This window comes from Oncorhynchus tshawytscha, linkage group LG23 (genome assembly GCF_018296145.1).
Source record: "Oncorhynchus tshawytscha isolate Ot180627B linkage group LG23, Otsh_v2.0, whole genome shotgun sequence".
Taxonomy (NCBI): Eukaryota; Metazoa; Chordata; class Actinopteri; order Salmoniformes; family Salmonidae; genus Oncorhynchus; species Oncorhynchus tshawytscha.
The window spans coordinates 26,281,918-26,308,624 of NC_056451.1; the positions used below are offsets into that span (position 1 = coordinate 26,281,918).

Here is a 26,707-nt window from a genome sequence, read left to right on the forward strand (position 1 = left end):
GTTAATTAAGGTTCTGGAGAACAGTTATAATTTTGTTGAAATTAAAGCTTGCAGGACAGTCGCTCTCCAGGGGGGTGGTTGCCATATTAGCTAGTGATTTAGTTGTAGCCTACTGTAGATTTAGGAACAACTTCCCACAGAATGTCTAACATTTATTCAATCTTACCTGTCAGTAAAGTCACTTCATATGAGAATAGTTGAGTAGGATGGCTAGTTTATCACTACAAATATCATACAATTACATCAGTACTTGAGTAAGACCCTGATGAAAGAAACAAGTCTGACAACCTTTTCCACCAACTTTATTTTACAAATGTAGTGTTTGATCACTGCTGTATCCAAGGGGATCAAAATGCATTGGAGAAATTAAAAGTAGGCCTTTATATATTAAAATTAATAATAGTCATGAAAACATTCATGAAGTTCACTTGTAAATATCATCCCATACAAATCTATATAATCTCATACAAATCTAGATTTAGATTTATCCTTCGTCGTTCTACATATGTTTAAATTAATTAATGATGGTGTCGAAACATACACCTATTCATTCATCTCTTTGTGTCTTATTTTATTCACCATCTATTACATGTGTTATTTGTCATTACTCATCAAAAATATCCCTGTTGCCACATAATAGGCTATATAGAAATATGTTAAATGTTAAGCATTTGGGTGGTCACTGTACATTCCACTAAATACTCACATATAATTTGTTGAAGCCTCAAATTAATGTGTTATAGAAGAGAGCCACAACCCATTAGAATATTCTGATTGTACTAGCTATACAAAATACAATATACTTACACAAAAAAAGGTTTACCATGTACAAAATAATGGCAGAAGTGTATGTAATGACTGTTTCAATGGTTATGGCTTGTGGCGATAGTACAGACATTGCTACAGACTTTCTGTGACTTGAATACAAATCTAAAACTAGGTTAGCTGTCCTAATTCCCTGAAAAAAGACACTGTTACTGAACATTCAGGTAGTTACTGTTATACCCCTTTTACCTACCTGTGTTTAAGACATTAATGTAAACACATACATTGTGACATCATGTGTTAACCCTTTGGGTTTTATTGGGTTAGGCTGTGGTGTTAGCAAGTGTTTCAATTTGGTCCCAAACCCAGAACTTTTCCCTCCCTAGTCCCTATCAATATTGTCTGACCTTGTGAACGGTGAGTGTAATCAATCCACCCCAACACGTGGAACCAACACAACTTTTGCTAATACCTATGCAATATTTTCAAATAGTCTAGATAGAAGGCTCCATCTAGGGAAAGGGACTAGGGAGAGGTTTGTAATTGGGCCTTTGTCTCAAAACATACTGTAATAAATCCCTGTATTCAGGCATATGGTCAATGCATTACCAAGCCATGGAGTTGACATGCATCAAGATTAGACAGTGTTAGTTTGAATCCCCATTTTGTGTTCAGATGTAACAAAAGCAAACTAAATGTCATGAGAAAGATAGGTATCTAAAAACATGTAAACACTTAAAATCTCACTAAGAAAAATAACACCAACATCATTACTATAAGATAACCATTAATTATAACAACAATTATAATAATCATTAATAATAACACTTGTTGTAATCATGACAATAACCGACACGGACTACCCAATGAACACCGTCTGACGCCGACGTCCATGGACATCTAAAAGATGCCATTTTGCTTACTGGGTAAGTTACCATTGTGTATAGGAAGATTGTCAAAAGAAAATCTGTATCAACATGTCAGTCATTTTATCTCCTGAATTATGTCAGATTTTTTTCTTCTGTCCATTTGTAAGCAATATGAGACACTTTGTATACTGTAGATGATATATATATACAGTTATACTTCTCTCTTAGTCGAATACAAGTCTGTTCATTTTCTTAAGTCCCTTAAGTTTATCAAACACAGACCCGCGCATCACCAGTGACTGAGTGTCCTTTTTTTGCTCAATGTAAACCACTAAGACGTGATACAAAATATGTCTGTCTTTATCTGGTGCAAATATCAGGGGATTGTGCAAAAACGTTTCTGTCTTAGTGTTTCCCTCTTTGAGCTGGGCTGGAAAAAAACTGCTCATGTTTTTTTTTACAAGTTTGACTCCAGGCATCTACAGGACATTAGTACTCACACGTCAGTGACAATATCAACACCACAAATTAAGTGAAAGCATTAATATGCTGTATTATATGGTCCAAAGCCACACATGTAGGATAGGATAGCCCTTAATATTAAGCATTATTATTGATATTATGACATTTCTACCTAATAGAGAACGGTTGGAGTGTGTTACTACGAACAAGCAAGGTCCTCTTCTGATGAAGGGCATCCTAGCCAACCAAGTCTCTTCTGAGTCTCACCCTCATATATGACTGCTTCATCATTGGAGTCATCCTACAGTATGCATTATAGTCCACTGCCTTGTTACAGTCAATTCCCTAGACACATACACTTTGGCTTGCTCTGAAGCCAATCATTTGTATTGTCCTGTAGAAATGTTGGCTTGTGTCAGTTCTCCTCTGGTCAGATTAATAAAATGGTGATTGTCAGACGTGCTTTCTCTGTGGTATTTTATTTGTATCCCAATGCATGGCTTTGAAGGTCAGTCGTATTATGAAGTGCAACACCTGCATCATACTGTACTTTTTGTGCTCTATGAAAGAAAATACCCTGTAGTTGCAGTAGCTAATCCTCCTATTGGTAGGCTGATCAACTGAGAAGTTCCTCGTCAAACATAGTGACTCATGGCTCAATCAGATTTGGTTGTTCTGATGAAGACATGTGGGTCACAGGGGAGCTCCAGGTAGAAGTTGCACTTAGGCACAGATTTAGGATCAGCTCAACCTCCCCAAATGCTGAGCATAACTATTAGGCGGTGGTGGGATGCAAAACTGACCTCAGATCAGTTACTGGGGGCAACTAGAGAATGTATGGAAGCAATTTTCCCAATGTCACTCACTCATTCACACAAGAAGCAACTATCGACAGCTCTGTTTTCCTGCGTCACAATGAGGCGGGCTCACTCGTACACCACTCCCCGGATTCAATACCCTACATCATCCGACATTCCACATCATAGGTCATGAAGATCATCAGTTCAATGCTCCATGAGGAAAATAGCATCCTTTGATACAAGTGTAACCTGTTTTTCTATGTAACACTGAAGTACACAGTCTGGCCGTACACCACTCTTCTCTCTCTCATACTTAGATGTATTATCTTGGTCCCTCCTTTCTAATATGGCTCAAAAGTTTCTGTATTCTGTAAAACATTTGATATAAAACACGAGGTTATGCATGAACAAACAAGTTTCTTAACTAAGTCCTAGCTATCTAATTTCTCCCACGTTTTTTTTTCAGTTATTCATGGAATCAGTGTATGGCAATATGGCACATTAGATATGAAATATGGCTGATGTATCACATATATAAAAATGGCAGGATAATTCCGTTCCTCTACCATTTTGACCTCTAAGCAAGTCCTTCATCTCCCTATATGTACAGATTGATTCACCATATTTCCTTCTCTACCCTTCCTATTCTCATATGTCTACTCTCTTCATGAAGACCACACACACAGTAGGTAGAATTTGCCCTAACCACTGATACAGAGTCAGATATTTGTTCATCCCCTAATGGTCAAGGGTGGGTTTAGGGGTGAGATAATCTGATCCTAGATCTGCAGTTGATGGCAATTTCTACCTGGTGCCCCTCACACTGTTACCTCATTCTTACTGCCTGTCCTGATGCCCTGACTGCCTCCCCCTCCTCCTCCACTTCCTCCTCCTCTACTTCCTCCTACCGCTCCTCCGTCGCCCCCTCCTGGTATAAAGTGTAACTGCTCGATAGTGTTCTGCCTCTTGGCAGCGAAAGCCATCCTCTTGGCGCTGTGGCCCCCTAGCGTCCCCGTTCCCATGACAACCCCCGCCCCGGGCATCTCGCTACCACCCCAGCCCCCCATGCCTCCACTCATATGCCCCGTCATGCCCTGGCTTCTCTCCTGCTCCCTCCCTGAGGTGGGGTGAGAGTTCATCTTGATCATGTGGTGGCGGTCCAGGGAGGGCGTGGCACATACATTCTGCTGGGACTGGGCTTTCTGCTGAGGGGTGAGACCACCCCGGGGGAGAGTGGGGACCATGCCTCCCCCGCCTCCATGGGCGTATGGATCCTGCACACCCACTCCCATCCCTCCGACACCCCTACCCATGCTCTCCTCCAGGTGATCTGGGGACATGAGTAGGCGATCCTGGGGACGCTCCTGGGGCCAATCCTTGGGCTTCCTCGTCAGGGTCTGGTTGTTGGACTGAGGCCGCTCCTGGGGTCGATCCTGGGCTTCCGTGTCAGGGTCTGCGTGTTGGACTGAGGCCGCTCCTGGGGTCGATCCTGGGGCTTCCTTGTCAGGGTCTGGGTGTTGGACTGAGGCCGCTCCTGGGGTCGATCCTGGGGCTTCCTTGTCAGGGTCTGGGTGCTGGACTGAGGCCGCTCCTGGGGTCGATCCTGGGGCTTCCTTGTCAGGGTCTGGGTGTTGGAGTTCTTAGTAGCAGCAGCCATGGCTTTGTAGTACTGGTGCTGCTGGTTCTTGGACATCCTGGAGAGGGTCCCAGTGTTCCCAGGGACGTCCCCCATGTTGAGCAGCTGGTCCTGCGACATGACCTTCCTGGCAGGCTTGGACAGGGTGTCGTAGTTGAGGTTGTAGTGCTGCTCGGTTGGGTCCAGGGGGTAGGGGTTGACCGTGGGGGAGACGGGGGGTAGGCCGGTGGGTTGAATCCAGGGGCGGGGGGCGTGGCGAGGAAGGGTGCCCCTCCCACCCATGGTGTTGTAGTCTCCGCCACAGGGGATGTGGTGACTGGAGGACTGGAGAGCGGGCTGGGCCGTGTGGGGACGCCTCTTGGTGGTGCAGTAGCCAGATGAATATTCATCAAGACCACTCTTTTCTGGAATCAAAAGAGGAATAGTGAAACACATAAGTCATAGAGCTATTGTTTTCTGTGTAACGGGGTCTATCTCTATGTTGCTACGTGGTACACTACTCACCCAGGCGTTTGAGCGAGGAGTATCTGTTGAGCTCTGGCTTGGTGGCGTTCTCGTAGGATGGGGGGAGCTGTGCCAGGTTGTGGAGGGAGTGGTGGAAGGAGGGCTGCTCTTTAGTATTGTTGTGTTTGCTGGACAGAAGAGTTCCTCCTGCCGCCAGCTGGGTGTTGTTCATACGGGGGGCGTGTTCTGAGGGGTCAAAAGACAGCTATGTTATGGTGTGTTTGTTTCTTCATTGTTGTTTTTTGGACAACCTTTATCTAACCAGATTGGTGTCATTGACATTTATAAATTATTGTGAAAAACTGTAAAACATGCAAGGGTGCATACATGCAAACATGCATACATTACAGTATGTCACTGGAACCAACCATTTACACCACCAGTTGACTTACCGATGGTAGCAGTGTGATTGGGACTGGTTCCTGAATGGATAAAATTGTGTTGAATATTCCCCACTGCAAAACAAACAAACAGTCATCAGCTGTGGAGCAACAGTGTATACATAATGTAGATGTGTGTGTATGTGAGTGGGACAGCAGAGGGATACATTGTATGATGTGCTCAATTGTGGATGTTATCAGGTGATTTCTATCTTCATGGTTTATTAATCACATTAAGATCAAGGCATCCATCCTCTTTTACATTACCTGGGCCAATTCCCCTTTACACGCTCACTCACTTATCATTTATTGAGCCTGTGGGAATCGACCAGGATATTGCACTTTGTTTCACATAACTGTCCCTCTTCAAAAACTTCCAAGTTCCTCGACATACACATCTCCGATGAGACGAAATGGTCAAACCACAAGGACACCGTAGTAAAGAAGGCACAGCAGCGACTCTTCTACCTCAGAATAAATTTGTCCCGTCTCCGAGGGCCAACACAGTGTTTTACAGGAGCACCATTGAGAGACTACTGTTGGTCTGCATTGCATCCTGGTACGGCAACTCCACCGCCGCTGACTGCAAGGCTCTACAGAGGGTGGTACGCTCAGCCAAACGAGCCATTAGGTGCTCACTGCCTGCCCTCCAGGACACCTACAACACCAGGCGTCACAGGAAGGCCAAGAAGATCATCAGGGACCTCGTGGCACCCAAGCCATCATGGCCTGTTCTCCCTGCTTCCATCGCCCAGACACTGGCAGTATAGGAGTATCATGGCAAAAACTGTCAGACTGGCCAATAGGTTCTACCACCAACCATCAGGCTGCTGAATAGCCACTAGGGAGCTACCTACTCCCTCCCCCTTGCTTTTCCCTTTATGGATATTCTACCCCCTCCCAATAACACTTACCCTGTCCCTCCCCCCAATAGACATTATCATTGCTACAGTTGTAATATTATTTTTATTATTGTCTCATTCACTTGTCTTTTTTTGACCTGCGCTGTTGGAGCTCGGATCATAAGTATTTCACTGAGCCCCGCGATTACATCTGCAACACTGTGCATGTGACTAATAACCTCATCTAATCTAATCCATTTTGCTCCTTCCCCTTTCTTACAAGACAGTTTGAATTAAGCCTAAAGCCCAACAACAGCACAAAACAGGAGAAACGACTTTGAAACAGAAGTGTACAATTAGAGCTTGTCCTCATTTCCCTTTGTCATTTAAAAAACATGTTTCCTGTTTGTTCCAACTGAATGCTCCCCTGGCCACTCACGTCTGTTGTCCTTGCTGGGCAGGCCAGGAGCGTAGAGGTTTTTGGGAGGTCTGCCCAGCGTACCCTGTCCCTCCCCTGAACCACACAGAGCCACGCTGTTGTTCCTCTCATCCTGCTGCACTGGACTGGACTGGTGACGCAACATGTCCACCAGCGCTCTGAGAGGAGAAACCAAAAAGAGAATGTCAAAAATGTAAAAGTATAAGTCATTTGCTGGTGTAAAATGTGTTTTATTGCCTGGAGTAATAACAGTCCCCCCCCCCCCGGCATTAACGATATCATATCTTGTCTGATCTTATGAATGAAACATGCTATAAACATGTTATAACAACATTATGAAATGATGAAAGAATCTGTGTTTGTCTGTCTGACTGTCCATCTGTCTATCTGTCTGTGTGACTGTCTGTCTGTCTTACGCTCTGTCTGTTCATCTGTCTGGTCTGTGACTGATTGACCCCTCCCCTCACCTTGGCATGTTGATCTCTCCGTTGTTGGCCTGCTGCGACACCTTGTTGAACATTATCTTAATCCCCACGGCAACCGCTACCATAAACACAATGACACCTCCAATCACAAAGCCTGTGTTGTGGCTCAGAGGCTGCAGAGGGTCCAGTTCCGGCTCATCATCATCCAGGAGTATGGCATTTGGTGGCGGGGTCTTGGCCCAATCCGGGGAGTCGTAGTTGGTACAGCTGCTCTGCTCCAAACGACGGGTGGGGTCGGGGCAGCAGAAGCGGTAGTGGCAGCTGCCACAGCAGTAGATGAAGCTGTCCTTGGAACAATTGAAGGTGTTGTCCAACTGGCCCATGACGTCATAGTAACCATGGCACACGTCCACGTCCACCAGTGTGCGGGGAGGAGGAGCCACCTGGGCCGTGCCCAACGGCGGAGCCAGGGCTCCCGCTGCCGCAGACGTCACATTCTTGGGGAACATGATCTGGGCCAGGGGTCGGGGAGGGGTCTCCAGAACCCCAGGGGATTCTGGAAGTTTCTCTGGAGCTTTGGGCCTGCCCCGGAGGGCAGCGGGGCGGAGGTTGGCATGGATGGCCAGGAGGAGGAGAGGGGGGCTGGGGACGGACTGAGGGGGGTCGGTGGAGCCCCCCTGGCGAGGCCGGGGGTCGGTACGTAGGGGAGAGGGAGAGGGGGAGCTGTCCTCAGCTGTGGTAAGTGGGGCAGCAAGGAAAGAGAGGAGGGAGACGGCGAAGACTTGGAGATTGGTGGTGGGCGTCATCTTTACATGACTAAGAGCTCTATTTTCTGTTGTCGACTCAACGCTGTTACAATGCTGTCCTTTTTTTCAGAATTAAACCACTAAAACACTATTTGAAACATTTAGGTATCAGGTATGAGTTGTTTGGTACTCATAGTTTCAAAATATCTCAATTTAATAATGAATATGTCTGATGAACTTCGTGAAAAAATTCTAGATATGCTTTAAGAGATGGAAGTCATGAGTGTCAACCAGTTGTAAGTGTCAACCATTGGTGACAGAGGTATTTACACGGCTTTCATTCTGTTACTCTTATCTTCAACATCTTCTGTGATAATATTCTGCATCCCATTACAGTAAAATCAGATCTGTATAAGCCTCACAGAGTAAACAAGGGTAAATTGAAAATGATGATCTTGATCAAACCCAGATCGTCTATTTCTTCTCCTAGTTCTAGAACCTATCTACCATACAAAACCTAGCTATGAATCATGTGAAGTTAGTTTGAGGTTATAACATTCACATGCAAAAATACAAAAATAGATGCAATCTCCTTGGATGAAAGGTCAAACAGAGGGTTTTTACCTTCACCATGACGTATTCCTGAACACGTTGTGCTTTGTTTAGCTGAAGACAGGAAGTAAGCTTCCTCAATGAGTTATGGCACTTGTAAAATGATATGTCACAAAATGACACATAGGCCTGTGTTTTAAGGGCAACAGTCCTCTGTAAACATTCATCCTAAAATGTAAACAGTTAATGATTCAATCATGTCGTTTTGGCGCTGGATACATTCCCAGTTTGCACTTAGACTCAACCTGTAAACTAATATTCTCTGAAAAAGTAGAAAAATCTCTACATATAAATGTGTAAATGTTTCAATATTATGCTAAATAAAAGATGTGTACTAAATAAATCTCATGCTAAATAAATCTAAATCATTTGTGTTCCTGTGCTTTTAGATGTTGCAGACCATTTGAATGGCAGTTGGAGAGGTTGTGGTTCTTGACGGGTCAGGGCACTGAATGGCTGTGGCGAAGTGTAAACATACTGTGTGACTATAAAGCAGGACATTGCCCTTCTAGGCATATAAACATCACAGGTCACTAACTACATAATGCATTGGCCACTTATTTACTTAAATGTTTTATGGTCTTATCTAAAATGCATAGGCACTTACTGTTCCTCTGATTGGGCTGAAGGCTACAGAGCCAGCGCCCTACATTAAGGACAGAGGACAGTGAATACCACAAATGAGGAGAAAGTATAAAACGTTACGACAAATCGTATTATATCAAATAGACAGCTGAAAAAGCAGTTTTCATTTTAGCTAGTGGCTGGATGGGTACCTCTGTTTTTAGATGTACAAACTTAGTATGTATGGTCTAGTATAGAATATACAAGGAAAAGAGCTTGAGGTTTAGATGTAACTCTACAGATTGAATTCAGTTGTGTCTCATTATGATGGTTGAGGACTGAATAGCACATTGTAGTTCACATGTGCCATTCCTTCAATAACTCTGATTATTCCTGATTTGGTCCTAAAACTGAAAGAAAAGCATTTTTGGAGAGAAATATGTAAATGTGTGGAGTTATTGTGTCTGAGGTTACAGGTGATAATAGACAGAGACAGCTCCGTCTCCCACACAAATTATAATTACATACAATTATCAAAACAGTTCTTATCTGTTGCTGAGCATGTAGGCATGGATAGGGGAGGCAGGGGGGCTGCTGGAATCACTGATGGCTCTACTTGTTTCAATACATGTGAATAAAAACAATGGAGAATACAACCAGCAGATCTCACTGTTGTTCCAAGTTTTTATAAAGAACTCTTCTATTCCCTGAAAGTTCTGCTTGATTTCCAGTATCGTCTTCAGATTTGGATAAAGGGGATCAGGCCTGGAATGTCTTCACAGATTTGTGGATCCTGTATGGAACACAAAAATAATCGATTAGGAGAATGGACTTCAAGCCCCCCCCCCCCGTATTCTAACACACACCACAGCAACACACAGACAACACACTCTGTAAGACACTTGTGAATTGCTAAGAATTTCTAGCTATAAATTGGAATAGAACTTGTCAAGAAGTGTGCACCATGCATACTGTATGCACCTGAATTTGTGAGCTGTTTTTGTGTGTGTGTGTGTGTGTGTGTGTGTGTGTGCGTGCGTGCGTGCGTGCGTGCGTGTGTGTGTGTGTGTGTGTGTGTGCGCGCGCAGGGCAGCCAGCCATATGCACCTGAATTTGTGTGCTGTTATGCGTGTGTGAGATAGCTGGCCCTCACATTGATGAGACAGAGATAGTGATATCGTAATAAATAGTGTCGTTTTATTAAAAACTTGCAGACATCCCAGCAGTCCCACTCACACACAGAACACCATCCTCCATTTAAACAAACTGAAGTGCTTCAGGCAGCAGGCCACAGGTGTGTGCAAGTGCAATCAGCTAATTAACTAAGCTTGAACGCAGTCAGCTCACACAATTAAAGGGGCATGTCACTCATTCTAACGTTCAAACCAACAGGTAAAGGTTGAGCTGATGAATAAAGATCAATTAACTGGAAGGATGTGATAATTCATTGACAGTTTAGGATACTATATAAATAAATACACAATAAATCCATGCATACAAAGCTACTCCTTCACGGTGTAAGTGCATGTAGGTATGCTAGGTGTGTCTGTGTGTTAGTGTGTCTGCCTTTTGCAGGAGCATCAGCTCCTGAAAAGCAGATGAGAGAGGGAGTGAAAGAAAGAGTGAAACAGAGAGAGAGAGCAGGGTGATAAATGTAGGGTCGGGATTTAAATGAGCAGAGAGAGTTGGTGGGGAGCGGGAAGAGCCAGAGGTATAGACGCAGAGACGGTCGTGAGTGGGAGGGCGGTGTGTGGGTGGCACAGAATCAAGTACATTTCTCCCAGCACTTACCAATATAACACCGCACAGCACAGCACATCACAGTTAGACAGACCCACAAATGCACAACCCAAACAACATAACAAGATAGGGTGACACAACAAGCATGAAATATGATGGAAGAGAATGATTTGGATGTCCTTTCACTTGCATCTGCAAGATCTGATATCTGCACAATGAACACTGTTAATGCTGTTGTTGAAGTGGCAGCATGTATGTCAGTCAGAGAGTGAGTGCTTGTGTGTGTGTGTGTGTGTGTGTGTGTGTGTGTGTGTGTGTGTGTGTGTGTGTGTGTGTGTGCGTGTGTGTGTGTGTGTGTGTGTGTGTGTGTGTGTGCGTGCGTGTGTGTGTGTGTGTGTGTGTGTGTGACTGCAGTATACTCTACAGGCATTCTGAACCTTTCTGTAGTCTATCCCTCTCTCCTTTCATTCCTCTCGCTCTCTCCTTTCTCCCATCTCCCTCGTTCTCCCTTCCTCTCTCTTTCTCAGATTTGGTGCGTGGGTTGAGGCAGCTAACTCTCTTAGAATAGCACTGCAGCTCTGTCTGTGTGTAAGAGAGAGAGATAGATGGAGAGAGAGAGAGAGAAAATTAGGTATTAGCCAATTCTGAAACTTCTACCTCCATCATCACTGGTTGTCCATGATACCATAATATCTTCCATTTCATCCTCTATCTATACATTGTTCTATCTCCATCACCACATTCCTTATCACTTCCACTAACAACATCTATTCTCATGAAAAGGCATCCCAACCTGCATTTTCCAGAAGGATATACTAATCCAAAAGACTTGTCACGACTAAAGACGCAAATTAGAGTGAAACATCATGCAGTTATAATGCCTGTAATGTATCACCAGTATCCTAACACACCTACAAGTAAAAATGTAAAAATTACATATGCTGTAACATAACAAATGAGATATCTCTATAGTTATATATCTTTAGTTACCACTATATATTGTAACATCAGAAGTTAGATATCTCCATAGCTATATCTCTATAGTTATATCTGTATAGATACCACTATATGCTGTAACATTGTAAGTTAGATGTCTCTATAGTTATATCTCTATAGTTACCACTATATTGGTAAGATAGTCTCTATAGTTAAATCTCCATAGTTACCACTATATACTGTAAGTTAGTCTCTATAGTTTTATCTCTTTAGTTACCACTATATACTGTAACATCAGAAGTGAAATGTCTCTATAGTTATATCTCTATAGTTACCACTATGTACTGTAAAATCAGAAGTTAGATGTCGCTATAGTTATATCTCTATAGGTACCACTATATACTGAAAGTTAGTCTCTATAGTTATATCTCTATAGTTACCACTTTATACTGTAACATCAGAAGTGAAATGTATCTATAGTTATATCTCTATAGATACCACAATATACTGTAACACCGTAAGTTAAATGTATCTATAGTTATATCTCTATAGTTACCACTATATACTGTAACATCAGAAGTTAGATATCTCTATAGTTATATCTCTATAGTTACCATTATATACTGTAACATCAGAAGTTAGATATCTCTATAGTTATATCTCTATAGTTACCATTATATACTGTAACATCAGAAGTTAGATCTCTATAGTTATATTTCTATAGTTACCATTATATACTGTAACATCAGAAGTTAGATATCTCTATAGATTATATCTCTATAGTTACCATTATATACTGTAACATCAGAAGTTAGATCTCTATAGTTATATTTCTATAGTTACCACAATATACTGTTTTTTATTTATTTTTTATTTCACCTTTATTTAACCATGTAGGCTAGTTGAGAACAAGTTCTCATTTGCAACTGCGATCTGGCCAATTCGAAACATACAGCAACACAGAGTTACACATGGAATAAACAAAACATACAGTCAATAATACAGTAGAACAAAAGAAAACAAAAAGTCTATAAACAGTGAGTGCAAATGAAGTAAGTTAAGGAAATAAATAGGCCATGGTGGGGAAGTAATTACAATATAGCAATTAAACACTGGAATGGTAGAGTGGCAGAAGATGAATGTGTAGGTAGAGATACTGGGGTGCAAAGGAGCAAAATAAATAAATACCAGTATGGGGATGAGGTAGGTAGATAGATGGGCTGTTTACAGGTGGGCTATGTACAGGTGCAGTGATCTGTAAGCTGCTCTGACAGCTGGTGCTTAAAGCTAGTGAGGGAGATGTGAGTCTCCAGCTTCAGAGATTTTTGCAATTCATTCCAGTCATGGGCAGCAGAGAACTGGAAGGAAAGACGACCAAAGGAGGAATTGGCTTTGGGGGTGACCAGTGAGATATATATGCTGGAGCGCGTGCTACGAGTGGGTGCTGCTATGGTGGCAAGTGAGCTGAGATAAGGCGGGGCTTTACCAAGCAGAGACTTGTAGATAACCTGTAGCCAGTGGATTTGGTGACGAGTATGAAGCGAGGGCCAACCAACGAGAGCGTACAGGTCGCAATGGTGGGTAGTGTATGTGGCTTTGGTGACAAAACAGATGGCACTGTGATAGACTGCATCCAGTTTGTTGAGTAGAGTGTTGGAGGCAATTTTATAGATGACATCACCGAAGTCGAGGATCGGTAGGATGGTCAGTTTTAGGGGTATGTTTGGCAGCATGAGTGAAGGATGCTTTGTTGCGATACAGGACGCAGATTCTAGATTTAATTTTGGATTGTAAATGCTTAATGTGAGTCTGGAAGGAGAGTTTACAGTCTAACCAGACACCCAGGTATTTGTAGTTGTCCACGTATTCTAAGTCAGAGCCGTCCAGAGTAGTGATGCTGGACGGGCGGGCAGGTGCGGGCAGTGATCGATTGAATAGCATGCATTTAGTTTTATTTGCGTTTAAGAGCAGTTGGAGGCCACAGAAGGAGAGTTGTATGGCATAGAAGCTCGTCTGGAGGTTAGTTAACACAGTGTCCAAGGAGGGGCCAGAAGTATACAGAATGGTGTCTTCTGCGTAGAGGTGGATCAGAGAATCACCAGCAGCAAGAGCAATATCATTGATGTATACAGAAAAGTGAGTCGGCCCGAGAATTGAACGCTGTGGCACACCCATAGAGACTGTCAGAGGACCGGACAACAGTCCCTCTGTTTTGACACACTGAACTCTATCAGAGAAGTAGTTGGTAAACCAGGCGAGGCAATCATTTGAGAAACCAAGGCTGTCAAGTCTGCCAATAAGAATGTTGTGATTGACAGAGTCGAAAGCCTTGGCCAGGTCGATGAATACGGCTGCACAGTAATGTCTCTTATTGATTGCGGTTATGATGTTGTTTAGAACCTTGAGCGTGGCTGAGGTGCACCCATGACCAGCTCTGAAAACAGATTGCATAGCGGAGAAGGAATGGTGGGATTCAAAATGGTCAGTAATCTGTTTGTTAACTTGGCTTTCGAAGACCTTAGAAAGATAGGGTAGGATAGATATAGGTCTGTAGCAGTTTGGGTCTAGAGTGTCTCTTCCTTTGAAAATGGGGATGACCGCGGCAGCTTTCCAACCTTTGGGAGTCTCAGACGATACGAAAGAGACGTTGAACAGGCTAGTAATATGGGTTGCAACAATTTAGGCGGATAATATTAGAAAGAGAGGGTCCAGATTGTCTAGCCCGGCTGATTTGTAGGGGTCCAGATTTTGCAGCTCTTTCAGAACATCAGCTATCTGGATTTGGGTAAAGGGAAAATGGTGGGGGCTTTGGCGGGTTGCTGTGAAGGGTGCCGGGCAGTTGACCGAGGTAGGGGTAGCCAAGTGGAAAGCATGGCCAGCCGTAGAGAAATGCTTATTGAAATTCTCAATTATAGTGGATTTATCGGTGGTGACAGTGTTTCCTAGCCTCAGAGCAGTGGGCAGCTGGGATGAGGTGCTCTTATTCTCCATGGACTTTACAGTGTCCCAGAACTTTTTTGAGTTAGTACTACAGGATGCAAATTTCTGTTTGAAAAAGCTTGCCTTAGCTTTTCTAACAGCCTATGTATATTTGTTCCTAACTTCTCTGAAAAGTTGCATATCACGGGGGCTATTCGATGCTAATGCAGAACGCCACAGGATGTTTTTGAGCTGGTCAAGGGCAGACAGGTCTGGAGTGAACTATCTCTATTCCTAGTTCTACATTTTTTGAGAGGGGCATGCTTATTTAAGATGGTGAGGAAGGCACTTTTAAAGAATAGCCAGGCATCATCTACTGACGGGATGAGGTCAATGCCATTCCAGGATACCCAGGCCAGGTCGATTAGAAAAGCCTGCTCGCAGAAGTGTTTCAGGGAGCGTTTGACAGTGATGAGGGGTGGTCGTTTGGTTGCAGACCCATTACGGATGCAGGCAATGAGGCAGTGATCGCTGAGATCTTGATTGAAAACAGTAGAGGTGTATTTGGAGGGCGAGTTAGTTAGGATGACATCTATGAGGGTGCCCATGTTTACTGATTTGGGGTTGAACCTGGTAGGTTCATTGATAATTTGTGTGAGATTGAGGGCATCAAGCTTAGTTTGTAGGATGGCCGGGGTGTTAAGCATATCCCAGTTTAGGTCACCTAGTAGCACGAGCTCAGAAGATAGATGGGGAGAAATCAATTCACATATGGTATCGAGGGCACAGCTGGGGGCAGAGGGAGGTCTATAGCAATTGGCAACAGTGAGAGACTTGTTTCTGGAAAGGTGAATTTTTAGAAGTAGAAGCTCAAATTGTTTGGGTACAGACTTAGATAGTAATACAGACTGCTTCCATCACGTGGACTGGGATGTGTTTCGTATTGCGTCAAACAACAACATTGACGAATACGCTGATTCGGTGAGCGAGTTCATTAGAACGTGCGTTGAAGATGTCGTTCCCATAGCAACGATTAAAACATTCCCAAACCAGAAACCGTGGATTGATGGCAGCATTCGCGTGAAACTGAAAGCGCGAACCACTGCTTTTAATCAGGGCAAGGTGACCGGAAACATGACCGAATACAAACAGTGTAACTATTCCCTCCACAAAGCAATCAAACAAGCTAAGCGTCAGTATAGAAACAAAGTAGAATCGCAATTCAACGGCTCAGACACAAGAGGTATGTGGCAGGGTCTACAGTCAATCACGGATTACAAAAAGAAAACCAGCCCCGTCGCGGACCAGGATGTCTTGCTCCCAGACAGACTAATTAACTTCTTTGCTCGCTTTGAAGACAATACAGTGCCACTGACACGGTCCGCTACCAAAACCTGCGGACTCTCCTTCACTGCAGCCAAGTAAAACATTTAAACGTGTTAACCCTCGCAAGGCTGCAGGCCCAGACAGCATCCCCAGCCGCGTCATCAGAGCATGCGCAGACCAGCTGGCTGGTGTGTTTACGGACATATTCAATCAATCCCTATCCCAGTCTGCTGTTCCCACATGCTTCAAGAGGGCCACCATTGTTCCTGTTCCCAAGAAAGCTAAGGTAACTGAGCTAAACGACTACCGCCCCGTAGCACTCACTTCCGTCATCATGAAGTGCTTTGAGAGACTAGTCAAGGACCATATCACCTCCACCCTACCTGACACCCTAGACCCACTCCAATTTGCTTACCGCCCAAATAGGTCCCCAGACGATGCAATCTCAACCACACTGCACACTGCCCTAACCCATCTGGACAAGAGGAATACCTATGTGAGAATGCTGTTCATCGACTACAGCTCAGCATTTAACACCATAGTACCCTCCAAACTCGTCATCAAGCTCGAGACCCTGGATCTCGACCCCGCCCTGTGCAACTGGGTAGTGGACTTCCTGACGGGCCGCCCCCAGGTGGTGAGGGTAGGTAACAACATCTCCACCTTGCTGATCCTCAACACTGGGGCCCCACAAGGGTGCGTTCTGAGCCCTCTCCTGTACTCCCTGTTCACCCACGACTGCGTGGCCACGCACGCCTCCAACTCAATCATCAAGTTTGCGGACGACACAACAGTGGTAGGCTTGATTACCAACAACGACGAGACGGCCTACAGGGAGGAGGTGAGGGCCCTCACACTCAACGTCAACAAAACTAAGAAGATGATTGTGGACTTCAGGAAACAGCAGAGGGAACACCCCCCTATCCACATCGATGGAACAGTAGTGGAGAGGGTAGTAAGTTTTAAGTTCCTCGGCGTACACATCACAGACAAACTGAATTGGTCCACTCACACAGACAGCATCGTGAGGAAGGCGCAGCAGCGCCTCTTCAACCTCAGGAGGCTGAAGAAATTCGGCTTGTCACCAAAAGCACTCACAAACTTCTACAGATGCACAATCGAGAGCATCCTGCCGGGCTGTATCACCGCCTGGTACGGCAACTGCTCCGCCCACAACCGTAAGGCTCTCCAGAGGGTAGTGAGGTCTGCACAACACATCACCGGGGGCAAACTACCTGCCCTCCAGGACACCTTCACCACCCGATGTCACAGGAAGGCCAAAAAGATCATCAAGGACAACAATCACCCGAGCCACTGCCTGTTCACCCCGCTATCATCCAGAAGGCGAGGTCAGTACAGGTGCATCAAAGCTGGGACCGAGAGACTGAAAAACCACTTCTATCTCAAGGCCATCAGACTGTTAAACAGCAACCACTAACATTGACTGGCTGCTGCCAACACACTGACTCAACTCCAGCCACTTTAATAATGGGAATTGATATAAAATATATCACTAGCCACTTTAAACAATGAAACTTAATATAATGTTTATGTATACGTATGTATACGTATATACTGTACTCTAAAACATCTACTGCATCTTTATGTAATACATGTATCACTAGCCACTTTAAACTATGCCACTTTGTTTACATACTCATCTCATATGTATATACTGTACTCAATACCATCTACTGCATCTTGCCTATGCCGCTCTGTACCATCACTCATTCATATATTTTTATGTACATATTCTTTATCCCTTTACACTTGTGTGTATAAGGTAGTAGTTTGGAATTGTTAGCTAGATTACTCGTTGGTTATTACTGCATTGTCGGAACTAGAAGCACAAGCATTTCGCTACACTCGCATCAACATCTGCTAACCATGTGTATGTGACAAATAAAATTTGATTTGATTTGATTTAGAATTCTGCAGGCTATCTCTGCAGTAGATTGCAACACCGCCCCCTTTGGCAGTTCTATCTTGGCGGAAAACGTTATAGTTAGGAATGGAAATTTCAAGGTTTTTGGTGGTTTTCCTAAGCCAGGATTCAGACACGGCTAAGACATCTGGGTTGGCAGAGTGTGCTAAAGCAGTGAGTAAAACAAACTTAGCGAGTAGGCTTCTAATGTTAACATGCATGAAACCAAGGCTTTTACGTTTACAGAAGTCAACAAATGAGAGCACCTGTGGGGTGGGAGTGGAGCTAGGCACTGCAGGACCTGGATTAACCTCCACATCACCAGAGGAACAGAGGAGAAGTAGGATAAGGGTATGGCTAAAGACTATACGAACTGGCCGTCTAGCACGTTCAGAACAGAGAGTAAAAGGAGCAGGTTTCTGGGCACGATAGCATAGATTCAAGGCATAGTGTACAGACAAAGGTAAGGTAGGATGTGAGTACATTGGAGGTAAACCTAGGCATTGAGTAATGAAGAGAGATATATAGTCTCTAGAGATGTTTAAACCAGGTGATGTCATCGCATATGTAGGAGGTGGAACAACATGGTTGGTTAAGGCATATTGAGCAGGGCTAGAGGCTCTACAGTAAAATAAGACAGTAATCACTAACCAGGACAGTAATGGACAAGGCATATTGATATTAGAGAGAGGCATGCGTAGCCAAGTGAACATATGGCTCCAGCGAGGGGTTGGGCTGGCTGGGGACACAGCAATTCAGACAGTTAGCAGGCCGATGCTAACAAGCTAACAGTTAGTAGGCCGGGGCTAAACAAGCTAGCAGCTAGTAGACCGGGGCAAGCTAGCAGTTAGCAGGCCGGGTTAGCAAGCAAGCAGTTAGCATGGGCTAGCAGTTACAGACCGGGCAGGTAAGCTAGCAGTTAGCAGGCCGGGGCCGGAAACTAGCAGTTAGTAGACCGGGGCAAGCTAGCAGTTAGCAGGCTGGGTTAGCAAGCAGTTAGCAGGGGCTAGCAGTTAGCAGACCGGGTAAGCAAGCAAGCAGTTAGCAAGGGCTAGCAGTTAGCAGACTGGGCAGGCAAGCTGGCAGTTAGCCAACCGGGTTAGCAAGCAAGCAGATAGCAGGGCCTAGAAAGTTAGTCGTTGGGGGGCGTTGCGATGGGGGTAAGTCTGCTTTTGCCTCTTCGTGCGGTGACGTTGATAGACCAGTCGTGGAATTAGTAGGGTTCCAAGTAGCTCTCGGTAGCTAGCAGGCCTAGCTGGTTAGCATAATGGGCCTTCAGCGGGCGTCGCGCCTGAGGGGCCTGTTGGGAGTTCTCGGGCAGATTATGTAGGTATTCCAGTCGTAGGGGATCTGCGGGGTTCCATCTCCCGTACCGGCTGTAGAAGGGGTCCGGATATTGTAGCCCAGGAGTATACTTCGGTGGTGGCCCAGGAGTATACTTCGGTGGTGGCCCAGGAGTATACTTCCGTGGTAGCACAGGAGCTCTGGCTGGGCTAGCTTCAAGCTAATTTATGCTTGCTCTGGGATGGAAATGCTAGCCAGGAGTAGTCATCCGGGATTGCGGTTAGCTAGTTGTGAAGATCCAGATGAAAATGTTCAGTTTGCGGTAGGAATCCGGGGATAAAAATAACAGGTCCGTTATGCTCTGGTTAGAGTCACGTTGTTCGAACTGACGAGAGCTTTCCGAGCTGAAGGTTAGCTGATGACCGCTGGTAATGGTTTGCTGACTGATAGCTGGTAATTAGCTGGCTAGCTTCAGTTGAGGGATTCTAGATCCGAAGTAAATATAAATACTTTAGGGAAAAAAAAGCAGATCCACGCCACATTGGATGAGGCGGGTTGCAGGAGAGTAATTTAGATGTTGAGGATTAGCAAAATCTTTTAAAGGATATGCGACGAAAAAGATGTAAAACGATATATACAAGGGGCACGACAGGACAAAGACGTCTGACTGCTACGCCATCTTGGAACGGGCCACTGTATACTGTAAGTAAGCTATAGCTATATCTCTACAGTTACCACGACTGTAACATCGAAAGTTAAATGTATCTATAGTTATATCTCTATAGTTACCACTATATACTGTAACATTGTAAGTTAAATGTCTCTATAGTTATATCTCTAAAGTTACCACTATGTACTGTGGCATCGTAAGTTAGATGTCTCTATAGTTATATCTCAATAAGTACCACTATATACTGTAACATCGTAAGTTAGACGTCTCTATAGTTATATCTCTATAGTTACCACTATATACTGTAACATCGTAAATTAGACGTCTCTATAGTTATATCTCTATAGTTACCACTATATACTGTAACATTGTAAGTTAGACGTCTCTATAGTTATATCTCTATAGTTACCACTATATACTGTAACATCGTAAATTAGACGTCTCTATAGTTATATCTCAATAGTTACCACTATATACTGTAACATCAGAAGATAAATGTCTCTATAGTTAAATCTCCATAGTTACCACTATATACTGTAAGTTAGTCTCTATAGTTATATCTCTATAGTTACCACTATATACTGTAACATCAGAAGTTAAATGTCTCTATAGTTATATCTCTATAGTTACCACTATGTACTGTAAAATCAGAAGTTAGATGTCGCTATAGCTATATCTCTATAGTTACCACTAAATACTGTAATATTGTAAGTTAGATATCTCTGTTGTTATATATATATAGATACCACTATATACTGTGGCATCGTAAGTTAGATATCTCTATCGTTAAATCTCTATAGTTACAACTACATGCTGTAACATCAGAAGTTTGATATCTACATATGTACCACCATATGTGGTAACATCGTTAGACATCTCTGTAGTTATATCTCTATAGTTACCACTATATACTGTAACACTGTAAGTTAGATGTCTTTATAGTTATATCTCTATAGTTACCACTATATACAGTTACATCAGATGTTAGATGTCTTTATAGTTATATCTCTATATTTACCACTATATACTGTAACATCAGATGTTAGATGGCTCTATAGTTATATCTCTATAGTTACCACTATATACTATAACATCAGAAGTTAGATGTCTCTATAGTTATATCTCCATAGTTACACTATATAGTGAAAGTTAGTCTCTATAGTTATATCTCTATACTTACCACTACATACTGTGAAATCGTAAGTTATATATCTCTATAGTTACCACCATGTACTGTAACATCAGAAGTTAGATGTCTCTATAGTTATATCTCTATAGTTACCACTATATACTGTAACATCAGAAGTTAGATGTCTCTATAGTTATATCTCTATAGTTACCACTATATAATGTAACATCAGAAGTTAGATGTCTCTATAGGTATATATCTATAGTTACCCCTATATACTGTGAGATAGTCTCTATAGTTACATCTCTATAGTTAACACTATATACTGTAAGATAGTCTCTATAGTTATATCTGTATAGATACCACTATATGCTGTAACATTGAAGGTTAGATATCTCTATAGTTACCACTATATACTGTAACATCATAAATTTGACATCTCCATAGTTGTTATATCTCTATAGTTACCACTATATACTGTAACATCATAAGTTAGATGTTAGATGTTTCTATAGTTATAACTCTATAGTTACCACAATATGCAGTAACATAGTAAGTTAGATATCTCTATAATTAAATCTCTATAGTTACCACTGTATACTGTAAGTAAGTCTCTATAGCTATATCTCTACAGTTACCATGACTGTAACTTCGTAAGTTAGTCTCTATAGTTATATCTCTATAGTTATCACTATATACTGTAACATCAGAAGTTAGATATCACTCTAGTTAAATCTCTATAGTTACCACGACTGTGACATCATAAGTTAGTCTCTTTTGTTATATCTGTATAGTTACCACTATATACTGTAACATCAGAAGTTAGATATCTCTATAGTTACCACTATACACTGTCAGTTAGTCTCAATAGTTACATCTCTACAGTTATCCACAACACGCTGAAACATCGTAAGTTAGATATCTCTATAGTTATATCTCTATAGTCACCACTATTTACCGTAAATTAGTCTCTATAGTTAAATCTCTATAGGTACCACCATGTACTGTAATATCAGAAGTTAGATGTCTCTATAGTTATATCTCTATAGTTACCACTATATACTGTAACATCAGAAATTAGATGTCCCTGTAGTTATGTCTCTGTAGTTAAATCTGTATAATAACCCTTACATGCTACAGCCTCATAAGTTGCTGTAACATCAGATGTTAGATATCTTTATAGTCATATCTCTATAGTTACCACTATATGCTGTAACATCAGATGTTAGAAGTCTCTATAGTTATATCTCTATAGTTACCACTATATACTGTAACATCAGAAGTTATATGTCTCTATAGTTATGTCTCTATAGTTACCACTATTTACTGTAAGTTAGTCTCTATAGTTATGTCTATAGTTACCACTATATGCTGTAACATCCGAAGTTAGATATCTCTATAGTTATATCTCTATACTTACCACTATATACTGTAACATCGTAAGCTAGATATCTCTATAGTTATACCTCTATAGTTACCACAATATGCTGTGACATAAGAAGTTAGATGTCTCTATAGTTACATCTCTATAGTTACCACTATATATTATATTGTAAGTTAGTCTCTATAGTTATATCTCTATAGTTACCACTATATACTGTAAGATAGTCTCTATAGTTATAACTCTATAGTTACCACTATATACTGTAAGATAGTCTCTATAGTTATATATCTATAGTTACTGCTATAAACTGTAACACCTAAAGTTAGTCTCTATACTTATAACTCTATAGTTACCACTATATACTGTAACATAATAAGTTAGATATCTCTATAGTTATATCTCTATAGTTACTGTTATAAACTGTAACATCTAAAGTTAGTCTCTATAGTTATAACTCTATAGTTACCACTATATACTGTAACATAATAAGTTAGATATCTCTATAGTTATATCTCTATAGTTACTGTTATAAACTGTAACATCTAAAGTTAGTCTCTATAGTTATAACTCTATAGTTACCACTATATACTGTAACATAATAAGTTAGATATCTCTATAGTTATATCTCTATAGTTACTGTTATAAACTGTAACATCTAAAGTTAGTCTCTATAGTTATATCTCTATAGTTACCACTATATGCTGCAACATCATTAGTTAGATGTCTCTATAGTTATATCTATATAATTACAACTATATACTGTAACATCATTAGTTAGATGTCTCTATAGTTATATCTCTATAGTTACCACTATATGCTGCAACATCACAAGTTAGATGTCTCTATAGTTATATCTATATAATTACAACTATATACCGTAACATCATTAGTTAGATGTCTCTATAGTTATATCTCTATAGTTACAACTATATACCGTAACATCAGAAGTTATATGTCTCTATAGTTGTATCTCTATAGTTACTACTATACACTGTAAGTTTGTCTCTATTGTTATATCTGTACAGTTACTACTATATACTGTAACATCTTAAGTTAGATATATCTATAGTTATATCTCTATAGTCCCCACTATATACTGTAACATCTTAAGTTAGATATCTCTATAGTTATATCTCTATAGTTATATCTCTATAGTTGTATCTCTATAGTTATATCTCTATAGTTACCACTATATACTGTAAGTTAGTCTTTATAGTTATATCTGTATAGTTACCACTATATGCTGTAACATCGTAAGTTAGATATCTCTATAGTTATATCTCTATAGTTATATCTCTATAGGTACCACTATATACTGTAACATCAGAAGTTAGATGTCTCTATAGTTAGAACTCTATAGTTACCACTATATACTGTAACATCTTAAGTTAGATATCTCTATGGTTATATCTCTATAGTTACCACTAAATACTGTAAGTTAGTCTCTATTGTAATATCTGTATAGTTACTACTATACAATCAATGGCCAGTTTACAAAAATTGTTTGCCACTACAGATTGAATCACATGGTAGTAACGTGCTATATAAAGCAGTCAGACAGGCATTGAGGCATTCAGTTACTGTTCGATTGAACGTTAGAATGGGCAAAATTAGCAACTTAAGCATGGTATGATTTTCAGTGCCAGGCGCGCGGTTTCGAGTGTCTCAGAAACAGCCGGCCTCCTGGGCTTTTCACCCACGACAGTCTAGGGTTTACCGAGAATGTTGCGACAAACAAAAAGCATCCAGTAAGTGACAATCCTGTGGGCGAAAACAGCTTATTGATGAGAGGTCGAAGAAGAATGGCAAGAATCGTGCAACAGGCAGGCCACAAACAGGCAAATAATTACGCAGTACAACAATGGTGTGCAGAATGGCATCTTGGAATACACAACTCGTTGTTCCTTGTCACAGATGGGCTATTGCAGCAGACGACCACACCGGGTTCCACTCCTATCAGCTCCAGTGGGCACGTGATCAACAACACTGGACAATTGAGGAGTGGGAAAACTTTGGCTGGTCTAACGAATCCCAGATCCTGTTGCGTCATGCTGACGGCAGAGTCAGGATTTGGCGTAAGCAGCAAGAGTCCATGGCCCCATCCTGCATGGACAGGCTGGTAGCGGTGGTGTAATGGTGTGGGGAATGATTTCCTGGTACACGTTAGGTCCCTTGACACCAATTGAGCAACGTTTTTATGATCCAAAGAATTCAGGCTGTTCTGGAGACAAAGGAGGTCCGACACGGGTGTACCTTAAACTGGCCACTGAGTTTATACTGTAACATTGTAAGTTAGATTCCTCTCTATAGATGTCTCTCTATAGATGTCTCTATAGTTATGTCTCTCCCTGACTAGAAGCACTGCAGTTGCATGAGGAGTGGGGGCAGAGGCAAGGCTGTCTCACATACAACGTTGCATGCTAAAGGACAGGAGGAAAGGAGGGAGGGAGTGAGAGAATACATGGGAACAAAAAGTGAAGGACAAAACACTCAGTGCTGTGCAGATCAGAATGATGTATCCATGAGTTCCATGTCCACTGAAGGAAGGACATCATGACATGACACTAAACTTATTCAGAACAAACACACAGGACTAATCCTGCGTGCCATTGTATCACAGCAACAGCATCTTGCTTATTGATTTATGATACTATAGTGTGAAGAAGATGTTAACAAAAAACTTGTCCATCATGACTCATTGGTTTCCGATTGCTTTGATCCAATCTGGGTGTGGAGAGGGAAATATCTCCACACCCTGTGAAGAGCAAAATGTTAAATGCTCACATTTGAACAACATTCCTTTCATATTCCATATTGAAGAACAATAGAGTCTAATATGCACCCTGCACAAAAAAATGGCTTTAGTTCTGATAAAAGGCCAGCAGAGAAGAAGTAGCCTAGTGCAAACAGACGTAAATCTGAAATGTCCATAGTGAGTTTAACTGCGCAATGAACCTGCCGCTGCTTGTGTACCCATATCTGGCTGTAACCGGTCTGTGTATGAATGGATTCCGGCACATCTATATATTTTACAGGTTAACAACTTGTAGCTCAGCCACTGCACGCATACATTATTGCATGTGGGTTACGGAGGTATGACTTGCATGTATCATTAAGCGTGCGTGGGTGTATAATAACCCGAGTGTGTATACACTGACTGGCTGCGTGTGTGTAGTCTAATCACATATGAAGTATCAATGTATAAAAACTGTGTCAATGTGTATCAGCTGCGTCTTACAAGCGTGTTTGTGTGATAAATTAATTTCTGTGGCGCAGCTTTCAAATCAATACGTTTTGTTGCTGTATCCTATATTTATCCATATTGATAGCAAATCACTTTGTGCCATATGTGGAACCCGAGGTAACGAGAAACACGAAGACAATTTAAACTATTACTGAGCATTTGTTTCATGATGTTCCTGCATCAAAAAAGGTTATATTGCCATGACTTACCTGCGCGTTCTGCCGGATAACAGCCGGGGAGACCGTGCGCACTGGATTGCTGCGATAAATTCGCTCTGGTTAGGCAATAACGACTGTCTTATAAACTGTTGAAGGAAGACTATTGTGACAAACCCTCCTCATTTTGTGGTCGATAAACTGCTGCCCAATGTGTGTACCAGCATATCCGTCGACAATATGACATATCTGCACTATTTATTTTTACTAGCCTGAGCTAAACTCTTTTAGTTGACTCTATCGATGGAATAAACTATTATTATAATAGCCCACCCTTTGTGCAATGGCAAGTTTATGGAAATATTGTCTAACTTTTCCCGGTGAAATACATTTTGTAACTAAACGATGTGCATAAATTCCATGTGTTGCACATATAATTGTCTGGTAAAAAAAATCCGTACCAGAAAACGCAAATCTAGCTATCCTACGAAACTCACTATAGCAAGCAAGTGCAGCACAATAGGTATATCACACCGGCAAAAGGAAGGTCGCCAGATTTTTGTTTCCTGAATTAAACTACACATTTTCCTCTGCAAATTTACGTTCCATTTATTCCAGGCTGATATAAGAGTTCAGTCAGAAATTCCGACCGACCCCGATCATAAAATGCCTATGGGATTGTGCGACTGGTCTCACTAAGGTCCGCAAAGCTCAAGTGCGCTCCCATTGGTCGCTCGAACTGGTGTTGATGAGAGTTCTCTCCAGGGCTTTCGGATGCTGAATTCCAACCCATCCATGATGATCTGTAATTGGCTTAAGGAAGTGATTATGCTTCCAATACGATTGGTTCCAATACCAGAAAGAATGTATACAGAAGACATGAGCTATCCTTCTCAATGATGCACTGCAACTGCTATGCAGAGCCGGATTATGGACCATTATGTACGGCAAA

General features: G+C 42.0%; 1 protein-coding gene across 1 annotated transcript; it reads right to left on the bottom strand.

Moving 5' to 3' along the window:
- Window positions 1-286: 286 nt before the first annotated feature.
- LOC112234902 (protein shisa-7) lies at window positions 287-26,466 on the bottom strand. The gene is given in 7 exon segments (XM_024403218.2): window positions 287-4,298; window positions 4,301-4,936; window positions 5,037-5,222; window positions 5,429-5,491; window positions 6,698-6,855; window positions 7,165-9,837; window positions 25,810-26,466. Coding segments are annotated over 6 exon segments (2,391 nt in total). The 5' UTR covers window positions 7,929-9,837; window positions 25,810-26,466; the 3' UTR covers window positions 287-3,714.
- Between the last annotated feature and the right edge of the window lie 241 nt (window positions 26,467-26,707).